A 15,679-nucleotide genomic window follows, 5' to 3' on the forward strand; every position below is an offset into this window, starting at 1 on the left:
TGATATTTGATGCAGTCATCCCACCACCACCTAAGGAACTGCTTATTTAATCTCAATATGTTTTTGTATTTCGTCCCCTCCTGCAGGCTGTTTATATGAGGGTCGGGAGCGAGCTAACGGGGAGACGTGGGATGACAGGTCAGACCCATGTGCCGCGTGCACGTGTCATGAGGGCTCTGTCCAGTGTGAGAGGAAGCGCTGTCCACCCTCCAACTGCAACCACCCGGTCCAGAGACAGTGCTGCATGTCCTGCGAAGGTGAGGGATTGAAAAACTTGACAGCAACATGACTTTCCCGAAAAAAAGGCCTCAGTTACTGAAGATAAGACACGGACCCTGTTTTCATTTAATTTTATCTCAAAAATATATCAGTCTCTAATCTTCTGCTTGCAGGCTGCATGTTTCATGGTAAAGAATATCTTGACGGCACTGAGTTTCCTGATGACAAAGACCCCTGTGGTGTGTGTTACTGTTACGGAGGGGAGGTCGTCTGCACCAGGCTACCCTGTTATGGAGATTGCAACCACCCATATAAACCTCCTGGAGAATGCTGTGGAGAATGTGAACGTATGTAAAGTCAAAATCAGACTCTGCCCACAATCGTAGTTTAGGATCATTTGATTTCAAGCTTTGGTTGTTCATCATTCCCGAGATTTGCAATGTGACTAAATCGACCTGTTTTTATTGGATAGGCTGTTTCTATAACAGTGTAGTTCTGGCCAATGGACAGTCTATCCCTGACCCAGGGAACCCCTGCTCTGAATGTACCTGCCAGGTAGCAACAACACACACACATTCACACACACATTCCTGCTGGTTAATGCCTTTAGACAACATGCCATGCTTATGCTCTTACAGAGTGGTTCAGTGCGCTGTGTGAAGACGCCGTGTCCAGCAGCTCTCTGTGCTCACCCAGTCACCAACCCATGTGGCTGCCCTGTCTGTGATGGTGCGTAAGCACTGCAGATGTAACAGAGTGCGCATGTGTGGATTAGGTAAACAACGAATGTTTTACTGTGTGTGTAGGTTGTCAGTTCCGAGGTGTGACGTATGTTGATGGACAGGTTCTTCCAGGAGGAGAGAAAGCGTGCCAGGACTGCACCTGCTCAGTGAGTGAGATAATCATTCAACTTTTTGGTCACTGCACCATCACAGCTACTGTACATCAGCTAATGTACATCTTATCTCTTTCCACAGAGAGGTGAGGTGGTGTGTGCGCAGAGAAGATGCCCTGCTGTGTCATGCCCACATCCAGCTCTGGACGGCTGTGGATGTGGCGTGTGCGATGGATGCAACTTGAATGGACGAGACTGTTATAACGGAGAACGATTCCTAAACCCAGTAGACCACTGTCAGCTCTGCTACTGTCTGGTACAACACTATATATATATATAAATAATATAATATATAAAAGTTATATAAATAAAGTAATGTATATAAGTTTGTAGCCTGCTTCTTTAGATGGCAGCAGTGACTGTTTTTACGGCAGTTACAGTCATTTCCAATGGAGATTCAAAAACATTATCAAAACATCTATTCTATAGAAACGTCTTTATTACAGTTGTGCAGCATAATCCATTGCTCCGCTGTTGATCTGTATGTTCATTGTGTTCCAAAAGATCCTCGCTTTGCCAATGAATTGCTAAATATACTTCCAATGGAGCTTCAGACAAGGAGGCAATAGCACGACATAGTGAGTTGTGCAGAAACAACAACTCAATTTTTGGTGGAGTATTCCTTTAATCCACAACCCTGTGAAGACATCAGAACGAGCATGTGATTTCCTATTTTGTACTTTGTGAATGAATAGACCTGGCTGATACTCTGTAATCCATTCATCCTCGGTTGTACTAGGATCACTCTGTAACATATTCAAAGTGTAAATGTGTGTCTTTACGTATAGAACGGTGGTGTGGTGTGTGCACAAACATCTTGTCCAAGCCTCAACTGTGTGCGTCAAGTGACCCCTGCGGGGGAGTGCTGCCCTGTCTGCACAGGCGTTTGTCTGCATCAGGGGAAAGAGTATCAGTCCGGCTCAACCTTCTCTTCACCCTCTGATCCCTGCTCCTCATGCTCCTGTCTGGTCAGTCTGACAATTCTTACTGAATGAAAATATAATCATCTGACTGTGTAAATGATGAAACCAACTAGTTTGATTCATTCCATCCCTTTAACTATTGTCCCTTTCCACCTTGCTCCCTTCATCCCCTCCTCTGATCAGAATGAGGTGGTGACCTGTCAGAGGAGACCTTGTCCGGTCCAATGCTCCCATCCGGTCCCTTCAGAAACCTGCTGCCCCGTCTGCGACTCCTGTCTGTATGAGGGTGTCATGCACTCTCACAGTCACACCTTCACACCCTCCTCTAACCCCTGCCAGCGCTGCACGTGTTTCAAAGGCACCATCACCTGCGTGCCACTCGTCTGCCCACCAACACCCTGTGCTCGACCCATTACTAAGCACGGACAGTGTTGTCCTGAGTGCACAGGTACTTCTTGAGCTGTTTATGTAAATGATACATGGAGGCCTACATGTTCCCGCCGATTCCTGTAATATGTTAAACACAGAAATGAGCAGATTTGTGGTTTTAGGTATTTTATGTAAATTAGCCCTGTCTCTCCAATAAAACCAAGAATTGTAATTTTTAAATTCACAATTTTTCTGCATGAGATGGACAGGTTTTTGGAGCTGCTGGTTTTTTTGGCCACTCATATTTTATAAAAATGCGCTAGTCAAAGAATACATCCAATACCGTATGTCTGCTATTCTCAGACTCTGCAACGGGTTTTTAACAGAGATAATACAAAGGACAATAAGATGTAAATCCAGATTTATTCACCCCTTGCAAGTGAAAGTGCTCTTTGTTTCACAGTTAACCACAGTTTACTGTCAAACAGAAAAGTGCCAAGTGTACTTAAAACGAAAAACTTTGACTTTTTAAAATGAAACTATACAATTTTACAATCACGAAATAAATTTACTGAATTAACTTACTGTGCTGACCTCAAAAGAATGAAATTCAAGCACACAAAGTTTCTGTTTTTACTTTTAGTCATTGTCTCTTTTCTGTTCAGAGAACAAATGGCAGTACAAGACAATATTTCAAGACATCAAAACAAAACAACTTGTGGCTCGTTGCAAGATGTTCTTAATCTTGATCCCACTGTGTCTTTGACTTTGTTCCACATCCTGCCATTCAACTTTAAAAACCACTTAAAATTATTCATGGGATGTGAGAAAAGCCATTTTAAATTTAAAGCATCTGGTCACAAAAATTACAAACACAAAAACTGATACTACAGAATCTTGGAACATACCATTTTTCTCCTTTAAAATAATTCAGGAAATCTCCTCCCTCTTTTCTTTAACTCTGTCTCATGTCTCTCGTCTGTCTCTGGCCTCAGTGTGTATGCTGGACGGGCAGGAGTTCACCGACGCGCAGACGTGGACCCTGAGTTCAAATCACTGCTCGACCTGCACCTGCCAGGTCTGACTTCTACTGTGAATCTCTGTCTTTTCCCTACATATTTGCACCCTTCCTTGTGTTTAAGTGCTCATCTGTCTGAGTCTTGCAGGCAGGCGAGGTGCAGTGTATATCTCCTGAGTGTCCCAAGCTGCCATGTATGCATCAGGTGACTGATCCGGGAGCCTGCTGTCCTCGCTGTAGAGGTAAATATATCACTAAAAATCATACTCACAGCAGGAAATAGTTGTACCAGTGACTGAATTTTTTTCTTTCTCAGGTTGTGTGTATGGAGGAGAGGAGCATACAGAGGGCAGCAGCTGGTTCGCAGACTCTACTCCCTGTATGACTTGTATGTGTGTGGACGGGGTGACCACCTGCTCTGAAGTACAATGTCTCTCTCCCTGTATCAACTTCATCAGCGTACCCGGGGAGTGCTGCCCTGTGTGTGCTGGTAAGAAAATAAAGATCTAAAGTGCATTAGCTGCATGTTTTATATATCTTAATATATATATACATATATATATATACATATATATATATATATATATATATATATATATATATTTTTTTTTTTTTTTTTTTTTTTTTGTGGGTGGATAATCTTACATGATCTTTTTTAATAGACTGTGTATTTGAGGGCAGAGTGTACGGCCCAGGGGACAGTTTCCATCCAGGTGATGACCCCTGTCAGATCTGCACTTGTGAGGTACGATGCATCTACATCTGATACCTGGTAACCTGATTGTAACATTTTTATGTTTAATTTGTTAATTTAGTGGAAGTTTGAAGTTATTTGACAGATTATCAGTCCTAAACCTAAACACATTAAATTTCCATTGATATGAATCAGAAAAAATGAGTAAATTATCACATTCGTGGAACTTGAACCAGGCATTGTTTCACATTTTTTTGTTTAATAAATAACTAAAAAAAACATAAATGATTGAAATTGGTGCCTGACAAGGAAGTTGCAAAAGGCTACATTGGTAGTAGTCATAGAAATCTAGGTAATAGTAGAAGTTGTAATCCAACCTGTTTGTATCCCAGGTGATGCCGGACGGAGAACAACACCTGAGGTGTTACCGAAAGCAGTGTCCCAGTCTGGTCAACTGTCCTAAAAGCAACATCTTGTTCTCCGGACCAGACTCCTGCTGTCCTGTCTGTGCACGTCAGTACTAAAGTGCATTTCATGCTACACTGTGCTGCATATTATTCTGCTGTGCACTGTCACTGAGCTCTGTGACATTTGTGTGTGCGTGTTTAGAGCCTCTCAGTAACTGCACCGCTGCACTGATTGGCAATGAGGTGTTGGCCACAGATGACCCCTGTTTTACCTGCCACTGCAAGGTAACACGGCGACGATGCTTCTCTTGTGTTCTTCAGTGAATATGTCAGGAATACTACGAGTTATCAATAACTTGTTACTGAAATCAATCTGCAACTAAGGAACAGAAACAGTACTGGCATATGACTGGCACATCTGATGCTTTTTTAACTGGTGGTACCAATCAAACTACTATCAATATGCTATTGTGTGATTCTCTACAGTGCAGTGATACTGTGTCCGTGTCTGTGATTTAGGACCTGACATGGACCTGCCTACACCAAATGTGCCTCCCACTTTCTTGTCCTCTCAATGATCAGTTCATACCAACAGAATCATGCTGCCCTGTGTGTAAAGGTGAGATAAGACCATATTTCTTCTCCTTTATCTTTTCCCTGCGCCTTTAAATTTTAAGTCTTATCTGCATTTAAACAGCCACTTTATTGGGTGGGTTTTCCTGTGTTTCATACAGAGTGCGTGATTGATGGTCAGAGCAGAGTGGCCAATGGCAGCAGCTGGACAGACAGCGATGACGACTGCATAACATGTACCTGTAACGTGAGTCGGGCAGAAATACTTAGCATTCCTCATGAAATGCTTCTAACATTTCTTTATACACCACTTTTCAAAACAACATTTGCTTTACAATATAATATATAATATAATATATATATAATAACGTTAACACTAGGGAAAAAATGTCAACGTCAAAAAGTTGGAGAAAGAAAAAGAACTAGCGAAAGCCCTTACAAAGAGATTTGAGGAGTGATTACAAAGAACATATTTATGTAAGTGTGTAATTATCTCTTTGAGTTTATCATGTTCTGTGATTTTTTTTTCCCACTGAGACCAAAGTAAAGAAAAAAGACATCAAAGCTGTTTAAAATAGTAGCATGACTGACCTATTCAAGGTTTACATGTGGGAAGAAATTGATTCTGGTGTCCAAACTAGACCTGAGATTGTTGATAGGCCTCGTTTCTATTCAGACCATCTACCTCTAAAGCAGTCTTTTTCTTTCTGTATGCATCCTTAGTTGGGCCAAATTGAGTGCAGCATTGAAGAGTGTTTACCGGTGTTTTGCCCAGATGGCCAGAAACAAGTGAAGATTCCAGGGAAATGCTGCTCTGAATGCCAAGGTATCGCTGCCAACCAATACAGTGACCATCCCTAACTGTTGTGTTTGCTTAAAGTTCTGCCTAACATGTTGAATGTATGTGTGTGTGTGTGTGTGTGTGTGTGTGTGTGCGCTGTAGACTCAAGGGTGTCATGTTTGCACCAGGGGACAGTGTATCACTGTAATGAACAGTGGGAGGTGGATGAGTGCACCAGCTGTACGTGTGTGTCTGGAGACGTACACTGTCATAGTGAACGCTGCCCTCCCCTCACCTGTGCAACAGTCAGTAAAACAAACACACACACTCTTTCTCAGTGTTTCATCATAGTCTGAAGTGTTCCCATGAGGCCTCACTGTTCTAACCAATCAGTCTGTAGACAGACATTAAATATCATCAGTGTTTACACACTGCTCTGGTTTCTTAGAGCTCATTTACACTGCAGACATTTATTTGCCTTCCACTGAGTCTCCTGGGTCCATCATAGTTACTCAAGCAGTGTAGCTGAGCCCGTGTGTGTGTGTGTGTGTGTGTGTGTGTGTGTGTGTTTGCTATCAGGATGAGATGCCAGCAGTTGTCCCAGGTTTGTGTTGTCCTCATTGCCTTCCTCGTCCAGCCACCTGCATCGCCTTTGGCGACCCTCATTATCGCACCTTCGATGGCCGCATGCTGCACTTCCAAGGAGCGTGCACGTATGTCCTGGCACAGGACTGTGAGGGTGGAGACTTCAGGTGAGAGGGTCACCATGGTTACCCAAGCAAGTGGTAGAAGGTCATAACCCCAGACGAGGGGTCAGAAGTAGACATTGCTTGGTTGTAAAGGCCTTGAGAACCTATTTTCTCAATCAGTGTCTTAATGAGAGTGATGGGTTTTTCCATGAAAATAACATTTTCTACCAAAGTTTGAACTGATCTGGTTATTTCACATGAGAAATTTCTGTATTTGTGGGCAGGACTCTGTTGGAGAAAGGTGATGTCACATATTTACGTGCACCTATCAGGATGCAGCAATATTTGAATCAAATTGCGATAACAGCTGAGGAGTTGTTTGCTAATGTTGCACAGCCACTGTTGATCAGACTGGATCATCATTGGAAGTTTTCAAGTGTTGAACCCTGCATAAATAATAACTGAGGATTGTTATCCTGAACTTTAACTTTGATTGTCGTATAACTAGTCATGCATATTATATTATTATTGTTATTATTATATAAAAAAGTTAGAAAGAAAATTGGACTTTGGATTTTAAAAGTTTCAGGTGCTGTAAGAGGTCACAAACCAAAAAAGACTGACTGAGAACTACGGTCCTACACGACCTTTGCCCTCAAACTGCATGTAAGTCGCAGTTTGTAGAGACACTTTTCATGCTGCTGCGCTTCTGTAACTTGCCGTAAGAAAAGAAAAGCCTTGACAAACTTCAAAGAGGGAGTGACAAGTTTTGATGTCAAGTCCCTCCTCACATTACGTCCTGCCCACAACATCCCATTTCATGCAGATAAATGTCAATCCACCGAAGAAAATAAGAAGCCATTTCATGTGACCTTTCAATAAAGAAACAATTTTTGTGTTTTACATTTAAAAAAATTTTTTATTAAATGTGAAGCCCGGTGCCTCCTCTTCGTTTGTACAGTATTCATGCAACTAACGATGATCGTGGACGGAAAGGGGTTTCCTGGACTAAAGAGGTGACTGTGTTTATAAGAGACATCACAGTCCAGCTACTCCAGGATTGGCTTGTGAAGGTTTGTGTGTATAAGTACTGCAAATGATTTTGTGCAGTCGCGTTTGTGTTTCCCATCCACTCCCAGCCACATTTTTTTGTCTTCAGGTCAATGGTGAAGTTGTGACTTTGCCGTTCCTCAGAGAACCGTACATCTATATTGAACGACAAACCAACACCATCTTACTCAACACTAACATCGGCCTGAAGGTAGTCTTTGGTCTCTTATGTCTCTCTTTCTCTCTATTGATGATGTGTGATAGGATGTACTTTGTCACACTCATACACCCTCTGGCCCACCTTTAGGTGCAGTGGAGTGGTCGTGCACATCTGGAAGTGAGTGTGCCAGGCTCCTATAAGGGCCACACGTGTGGTCTCTGTGGAAACTTCAACAACTACCACCAGGATGACCTCCGAATGCCCAGCGGACAACTCAGCCAATCAGAGTCTGCCTTCGGCAACAGCTGGAGGGTAAAACAAGCACATAGAAGAAACAGAGACTGGATTAAAGGCAGCTAAACAGTCTTTCATAAGAAAGTCTTACCTGCACGTAAATCAAACAATTGCTTGTCATTTTAGGTCACAAATAGTAGCCAATCCCTCTCATCCTGTCGACCTGGTGAGGATGTCGACCCCTGTAAGGACGCAGGCTACCAGGCCAAGAAGGGGGCTAATGCGCGATGTAAGGTCTTGAAGTCTGCTGCCTTCAAGGCCTGCCATCGCGTGGTGCCTCCCGAGCCATGGTACGGAGCCTGCGTGTATGATCTCTGTGCCTGCGGGGCCAATAGCGATGAGTGTCTGTGCGACACACTGGAGGCCTACGCCAGTCAGTGCAGAGAGGCTGGAGTCGTCCTGCAGTGGAGGAGTCCATCACTGTGTGGTGAGTGAAACACACACTTGAAAGCCCTGAAAATATATTTTCTCAGTCAGCATCTGACTACAGTGAAAGGGATACTACATTAATACAAATAAATAACCAAAGTTAGAACAAGTTTGGGTTTTTTCACAAGAGAAATTTGAAACAGGTGGAAAAAGGTGATGTCACATGTTTCTTCCTTTTCAGACTCGTGAAAAGTTTTTGAGACATTTTTTTTTTGGGTGGGATATTATTGGTTGTTGCTTATTTAGTCAGAAATATATAATGTTATCAAGAAAAACATAAGTTTTGAAACCAAGTTTTCATTTATTTCCATCTCAAAAGTCGTTTTATGATTCATGCTTTGTTTGGGATCAAAAACTCACCAAAGTTGTCCTCCTGCTCATATTGTAAACTGCTCAATGATCATTTTCAGTGCTACAAGCAGGCAATGTGCAACAATTTAGTCTCAAAGGAAAATAAAACGCAGTTCTCTCTTATGAGAAAGTCATTTTATTGTTGTCAGGCACCTGCTAGCTCGAACTGATCACCAGTAAAGATCACACCCTTTGAGCCATAAGGGATCACAATGTTTTCAGCAGTCTCACTCATTTCTTTTTTTTGTTGTTGTTCTTGCTGTTTTTTTTCCTGTGGCTGTCTTTCACAGCTGTGGGCTGTCCAGTGGAGAGGGGCTTTGTGTTTGACGAATGTGGTCCCCCGTGTCCCGTAACCTGCTTTAACGTCAACGTACCACTGGGGGTGATAGAGAGCCACTGCTTCAAGCCCTGTGTCCCAGGCTGCCAGTGTCCTGCTGGTCTGGTTCTACACAACAACTACTGCATACAGCCCGAAAAGTGCCCCAAGATCATTCACGGAAACCACGCCTAACACTTGAACTGAATGCACTTAATTTGTATGCTCACTCATGCACTGCCACCCCTTATAAACTGCAGCCCACACAAGGACCGCATCAGCTTTTTGTCACTGTATACTGAAGTTGGACATGGAAACATATCGCTATTGGTGACCTGTGGAGTCTAGATATTGACTTAAGTGAAATATGCATTTTTTGATGTTTATATAGACATTTTTACATTTGAATATGTAGCACTGAATATTTATACTACACAAGGGTTTGTCATGTTAAGTTCATATGTATATGTCACATGTTAAGTGGTGGTTTCCTAACTTTTTTACACATTCATGTAATATTAGATTTTTTAACAGTTATATTTACAGTCAAAAGCGCATTTGTTCACTGTACAAGTTTACTTCAGCACTGTGCGATATTGACTGTATATACAGTACTGTTTATCATGTAAACCACAAGATCTCAGGTATTCTTTTTTTTCTTCTCCATTTTACCAATAAACAAAGGTTTCACTAATATTTCTGGTGTTTCGTTTTCTTTTCAAAGACAGAGATCGAAGTAATTATTCAACACATGAGGATGACCTTGATTACACTTTTATTAGTCTGCAATTTCTTACTAATTTCCTTGTAAGTTTCCTGGAAAGAAATATGTAATTTGGTACAAATTATAGGTAAAATAATGTAGACACAGCCTTCTATTACTATATTTCTAATTAAATAATTCCAGTCAACACGCTTGTTTAACCTTGCAAGTGTTTTAGAGAGTGCACAGCAGGTCAGATGGACAAAAATATGAAATAAGTCTACAGTTGAGCATATATGGAGAATAAAGTTTCAATTAAATAAACAATGGATGAATTTTTAACTGGGGTTTAATGTAGCAGTTCTTTCAGGGAAATTCCTCACAGTCAACAACTGCTTATAAACTCAACTGAATCAATTTTAAATAATAGAACAGTCTCAGACGTGACTATTTTCCTCATAGATTGTACCAATTACCTGCCTCTTTTCAGGGAAACTTCCCAGGAAATTAATAGGAAATTGCAGATTCGGAACATAAAGCTTTATCAATAATTTATGGGCTGGGATTCACCAACTTTCACAGTTCTTTACACAGGTGTAATGTGTCACATGGTCATGTATCACATTTCACTCCTCTCTGTCTCCCTCTGACAGATTCACTTTCCCTTCTGTTGCCTGGTAACCTGAACCAGCTGTTGTCCAGAGGACTGCTGAAACCATAGTAATGGCCTGCATAATTTATTAGCCCACAACATGGAGCAGGTAAGATGTGTTGATGTTGCGCGAAAACTACATTTGTTTTCCATCTGTAAGTGTCAAATACAACTGACGTCCTTTAGTTTTCCTTTCAGGATTGTGTCGCTGGTCTGTACCGGTCTCTGGGTATGTCTGTCGGGGCAGAGTTTTCCTCTGAAGATGTAAGTCTCATCTACCGCAAAGTGTTTCATGTTCCCTCCAACACTGAAGAAGCACAAATAGCTATGAAGAAGGTAACAACTCAGACAACAAACATGGCTATCAGAGCAGCTACCATCTTCATTTATCACAATAGAATAGTCTTGTGTACCTGTGTCTATTTCAGATTGCAAGAGGGGACAATAGCTGGTCCTGTGCTGGTGAAAATGTTTTTGACGTTCTCTTAGAAATGGAAAGAGAGAGGGAAAAGAAGGAAAAGGTACAATTAAATGTTCTTTTTTTCTGAATCTTATATGACAATGTCTGAGAAGTAACCAAAATATTATGTTTTCACGACTAAGAGTTACTATTGTTACCTCCAGCTGTACTGGGACCTTCAGCTGCTAAATGTTGGAAATCTCAAAAGTCCCTACGTGATGGACAAGCCGGTTATCATCGATCCCCATGCCCTGAAGTGCCTGAACCAAAGCACAAACCCGAATACTTTCAAAAAGACCTACAACTCAGTTACAGGATCCTTACACTCACGCACAATTGATGCAGACAGTTCACAGGTATGTGTCTTGCAGTGTAGCAGATTTCCTCTTGTATGGAGGCAGAGGCTCTATTCATCATTATTTGCCCCTGATTTACTTTTCACATGCAGATGGGGAGACTAGTAGGGGAAAATGAGCTGTATGGGAGTGTGAGCGGTGTGAAGAGGCTTAAGAAAGCAGCCAGGCAGTGCTGGATCAGGTGAGCATGTTTTGTTTAAGCTGAAAAGTTCCAGAGGGAAATACTTACACTACATTATGTTTATTGTGAAGGATGATTTAGTTACTTTGCTGATTTAGGTTATACCTGTAAAAAATACAGTAAGACAAGGTCAAAATATGATGTATCGCTACCGTTAAGCATCATACTATACAAATGTTAGACTTACAGCCGCTAGCTACTTAGCTACTGGTCATACCACACCACGTAAGGATTATACACTGAAGAGTTTGTTTACTATAATTATTATGTTGATGTGTGCTTGTGTTTATCTGCTTAGACTGGCGTCAGAGGGTGTGCAAAGCATACTGCCCTCTCCCTTGCAGGGCCAGTGCCTAAGGGTCAAAGATCAGGCATGGGGCTTTCTCTCCCTGTCAGACATCCTCCTCTTGGTGGATGTGAAGTATGATGTTATGACCCACTTGCTTTACACAGAAATGCTCCAGGAGCACCATAGTAAGGAAAAATTACTCTCAACCGTCGACACAATATAACACAGAACAGTCCCATCACTTTAAGCACAGCTGGTTCTGATGCTTTACATTCCTGTTTTTCTCTTCTTCTTGTTGTTCTTTTTTTGTTGATTCCACAGCTCCGAGCGTCTGGGAAACCTTGCTGCCATGGCAACGACACAAGGAGGAGGAGTGGTTGGAGGACCTTGCCGAGGAGGCTCTGGAGTCAGGTGACATGCTCCGTTTGGCTGAGCTGCCGGGGGCATTCAGGATATACAGGTAAAACACACATGCACCAAGATGGTCACTGTAAATTTAAGATGAAAAGAAAGCCAATTGTGTGAAATCATTTTCACAAGCTGGAACATACTGAATCTTCTCAAACTGATTTTAAGAAAGCACAACAATATATGTCGATTACCAAACTAATTAAAAAAGAGATAAAAAGGTTAAAGGAGGATTTTTAGTTTTTATTTCAATCCAACGTGTATTGTTCCAAATAGAAAATGCATCTTCTATGTATAAAGACACAGATGGCGCACTTAATCCAAATTAAAGGGAGCATTACAAACCTCCTGCAATATTTCCTTGATGAGCATCAAACAAAAGCACTACAGTAAAAATGATTTTCCCACAGAGCCTGTCTGGGTGCATCTTTTAGAGGCTGCCCTGAGTCCAGGGAACAGTCCTGGTCTGCCGCTTGGCTCCTGCATGAGCTACACACATCTCGTCAACAAGAAAGGGACACGCTGACAGTCCTGGGAGAGGGGTAAATACTTTACACACGCTTCAGGTTTAGATCACACCATTTTTTATCTGTTTTTTAGGTCTACACATCACATCTCGTTCCCCATGCTGGTCAAAACTAACGCAAGGTATTGTTTGTACAGGCCCTGAAATCGTTGATTCATTAATCTTTTACCCTCCAGGCTGGATGGGGAGAGCCTGAGACTGTTGTGTCTATACATCAGGTTGGCAACTCTCAGAGCTCAGAGAGAAAAGCTGTCCTACAGCGCTCTTCTGGCAGCAAGGCAGTCCTGGGAGACTTGGTGAGCCAACAGTAGAGGAAAAACAACAATTCAACACTGAGAATTAACATGTATTCAGGTCTAGCCCATGTTCCTTTTGCACACTCGGTTTCAGCTATGTCCTATCTGGCCCTCATGTGTCTTTTCAGGCCACATGTTAAAAGTCCATGCCCAGCAGAGCAGGCTGCTCTGTGGCTACGTGGTGAAGAGGAAGAGCAAAAAGAAGTCTTGATTTCACTGTCACTGCAGCAGGTACTGTCAATTTGATATTGAACCACCAATTCTGAAACATACAGTATGCAGTGCACCATGACATCTTAAACTTTATACATTATATCATTTTGGGAGGTGAGATTTTTTTTTCTCGTAATGCTAAAGGCTAAAAACCATACACTACAGTAGCATTATCAGCAGCAGAACAACAACTTTGGCCCACTCCCAGCAGGCAGTGCTGCAGTTGCTGGTGCTGACTCAGGAGCAGGAGAGGAGGCACCTGGTCAAGTTGGTACATGGGGTCTCCCTGGAGGATTTGCAAGGGCCAGGTTTCACGGTGTCTCCAAAAGAGGGTAAATCAATAGTTTCTTCTTTTTCTGCTGCGTTTTTGTCAGAATTGTTTGTCTTTTGTATTCCCATTATTTATATATTTCTTCTTTCCTGTTTCCTATGCAGATAGTCATAAGCAAACGGTTTTAAGGAATGGCTGTATAAAAAGGCTGAGACAAATCCATGCCGGCCTGCAGACGCACAATGAGACTCAAACCCCTTTAGATCAGACTAACTCTCAGCCACAACTCCAGCTCCGGCCCCAACTGCGGGCCCACATTTGCAGTAGACCAACAGTGTGGTCCCAACAGCAGCTGGAAGATTGTGCCCTGCTCCTCTTGATTCGTTTGCTGGAGCTCCAAGAGGTCCAAGCTTCTAGATTACTGTCAGTATTGGTGGAAACGGTGAGTCAAATACCACTACAGCATTCAATCCAAAAAAAATCCACAACGATGCAGGCTCTTTTAATAAAGCACGTGTAAAAACACCGATGTGTGTCTGTTAGAGCGCACAGCATCTCCAGGTTCTGCGAGATGGGTGTGAATCCGAACTTCGAGCAGCGCAACACCAACCTGTTTCAACTCCTGATCTCAGATGCCACTCTTACTTCAGGCTCTGCACTCATCCCTAATCCAAACTTGACCGAAAGCCTCAGCAATGAGCAAAAGAAAGCTCAGTCCTGCAGCACTGGACCAGCCGAGGCCCAAAACATCAGTGCTGGGGCAGATGAAGTTTCGGCAGTTGTTTCAGTCAGAGGGCTGGGCAGAGAGCTAAATGGAGTCCAAGCTGCTGATGTGACTGACAAACAGGACGTCTGTACAGGTATTGCGAACACAGCCAAACATAGGTAACCATATTCTCACAGCTGCAACTAAAATTTACTTTGCATTCCCCAAGGTTGTGGAGCAGTCATGGAGGAGAGGCCTTACCTGGAGATTTTCTGTGTCTCAGATGCAACAAGTAAAACTCTTCAGAGTCTCACAGCAGGAGGACAACCCCAGGAGGAAGAGGGCCATGCAACAAAGAGCCCCCAGAGTTATGAAAAACAGGGCTCTTTGATCACACTTGCTTGGAGCAAACCACCGGAGGATGACACAGACTATGACACTGAGGCTGCAGATGGAGGCACAGCGCAGAGCCAGGACAGTGAGAGCTCTCTGAGGACCCAAGTCCAGCCTAGTGACATAAGCAGCACATCTGAATACACACAGTGTGAGGAGACTTCTGGAGAAAGCCATGATGAGGAGCTGAAACCCACTGTGTTCCGGTCTTGTTCCACAGGTCACCATGACGCACAGTCTGCAGCAAACCAGCTCAGCACAGGACAGGTACTGTCTGCGTTTATAACAGACCATAAAATACTGTATACCTCTATCATGCATCTGATTTTATTCACTGTTTATATTCTCATTAGTTGACCGTGGAGGAGAAGGTAGTGGTTGATCAACCACGGAGGGGAGAGGCTGTATCTGAATGTGACCGGCAAACGCATGGTTTTTTGACGGAGACCCTGCAGACCGTACAGCCACATCTCTTCACTGACCCTCCTGAGTTTAAGCCACACGCTGATGACCTCTGCTCTGGACTGGCCAGTGAGACGGCTGAGGATGGCAGAGGTGGGGCTGAGGTGGAATTATGTCCCACCAGAAGAGAGTCCGAGCTGTGGGACCTAAGAGGGCCTGTACTCGCTCACGCTGAGGACCAGAAACATAATCCACAAGCCTCAGTAAGTCTACTGTTAGTATTTTTGTGTACAGGGCTTATTATGCACATAAACATCACCAAGATTCACTTATTTTAAAGATTAATTCAGTTGCTTTTTTTCCTGTTTCTAAAGTTTGACTGTGACCTCACAGAGGGGGAGGCAATGAGGGAATCCACACTGATGGAGAGCGCGCGAGTAAGAGAAACAGTCTCAACAATGGAGAGAGAGAGGACAATGCGCAACCTGGTGGACATGCAAAGGAAGGTCGAACAGAGGCAGCAGAGAGACAGAGAGAGACAACTTCTGAGGGTGAGAGAAATGTGGACAGAGGGGCACTGAAGGAGTATTCAGATAATTGTAAATGAGAAGCAGAGGTGATATGTCAGTGACAGCATTTGTCTTTCAGGTTAAGG

General features: G+C 42.9%; 1 protein-coding gene across 2 annotated transcripts in view; it reads left to right on the plus strand.

Moving 5' to 3' along the window:
* The window catches only part of LOC120793807 (kielin cysteine rich BMP regulator), a 28,147-nt gene extending 18,319 nt beyond the window's left edge, over positions 1–9,828 (plus strand). Inside the window, exons 23-46 of one of the 2 annotated variants that reach the window (XM_040134217.1) lie at positions 87–257; positions 393–566; positions 692–774; positions 858–948; positions 1,026–1,108; positions 1,197–1,370; positions 1,903–2,082; positions 2,221–2,485; positions 3,402–3,484; positions 3,573–3,666; positions 3,741–3,914; positions 4,087–4,169; positions 4,511–4,631; positions 4,728–4,810; positions 5,045–5,144; positions 5,260–5,345; positions 5,822–5,924; positions 6,042–6,184; positions 6,459–6,631; positions 7,530–7,641; positions 7,728–7,829; positions 7,926–8,090; positions 8,199–8,499; positions 9,143–9,828. In XM_040134217.1, the coding sequence (XP_039990151.1) occupies positions 87–257; positions 393–566; positions 692–774; positions 858–948; positions 1,026–1,108; positions 1,197–1,370; positions 1,903–2,082; positions 2,221–2,485; positions 3,402–3,484; positions 3,573–3,666; positions 3,741–3,914; positions 4,087–4,169; positions 4,511–4,631; positions 4,728–4,810; positions 5,045–5,144; positions 5,260–5,345; positions 5,822–5,924; positions 6,042–6,184; positions 6,459–6,631; positions 7,530–7,641; positions 7,728–7,829; positions 7,926–8,090; positions 8,199–8,499; positions 9,143–9,363 (3,365 nt within the window). In that variant the 3' untranslated portion in view covers positions 9,364–9,828. The remainder of the gene's footprint in view (positions 1–86; positions 258–392; positions 567–691; positions 775–857; positions 949–1,025; positions 1,109–1,196; positions 1,371–1,902; positions 2,083–2,220; positions 2,486–3,401; positions 3,485–3,572; positions 3,667–3,740; positions 3,915–4,086; positions 4,170–4,510; positions 4,632–4,727; positions 4,811–5,044; positions 5,145–5,259; positions 5,346–5,821; positions 5,925–6,041; positions 6,185–6,458; positions 6,632–7,529; positions 7,642–7,727; positions 7,830–7,925; positions 8,091–8,198; positions 8,500–9,142) is intronic. The other variant, XM_040134218.1, reaches the window with a different exon arrangement.
* The last annotated feature ends 5,851 nt before the right edge of the window (positions 9,829–15,679 follow it).

Source organism: Xiphias gladius, chromosome 8 (assembly GCF_016859285.1).
Source record: "Xiphias gladius isolate SHS-SW01 ecotype Sanya breed wild chromosome 8, ASM1685928v1, whole genome shotgun sequence".
Taxonomy (NCBI): domain Eukaryota; kingdom Metazoa; phylum Chordata; class Actinopteri; order Istiophoriformes; family Xiphiidae; genus Xiphias; species Xiphias gladius.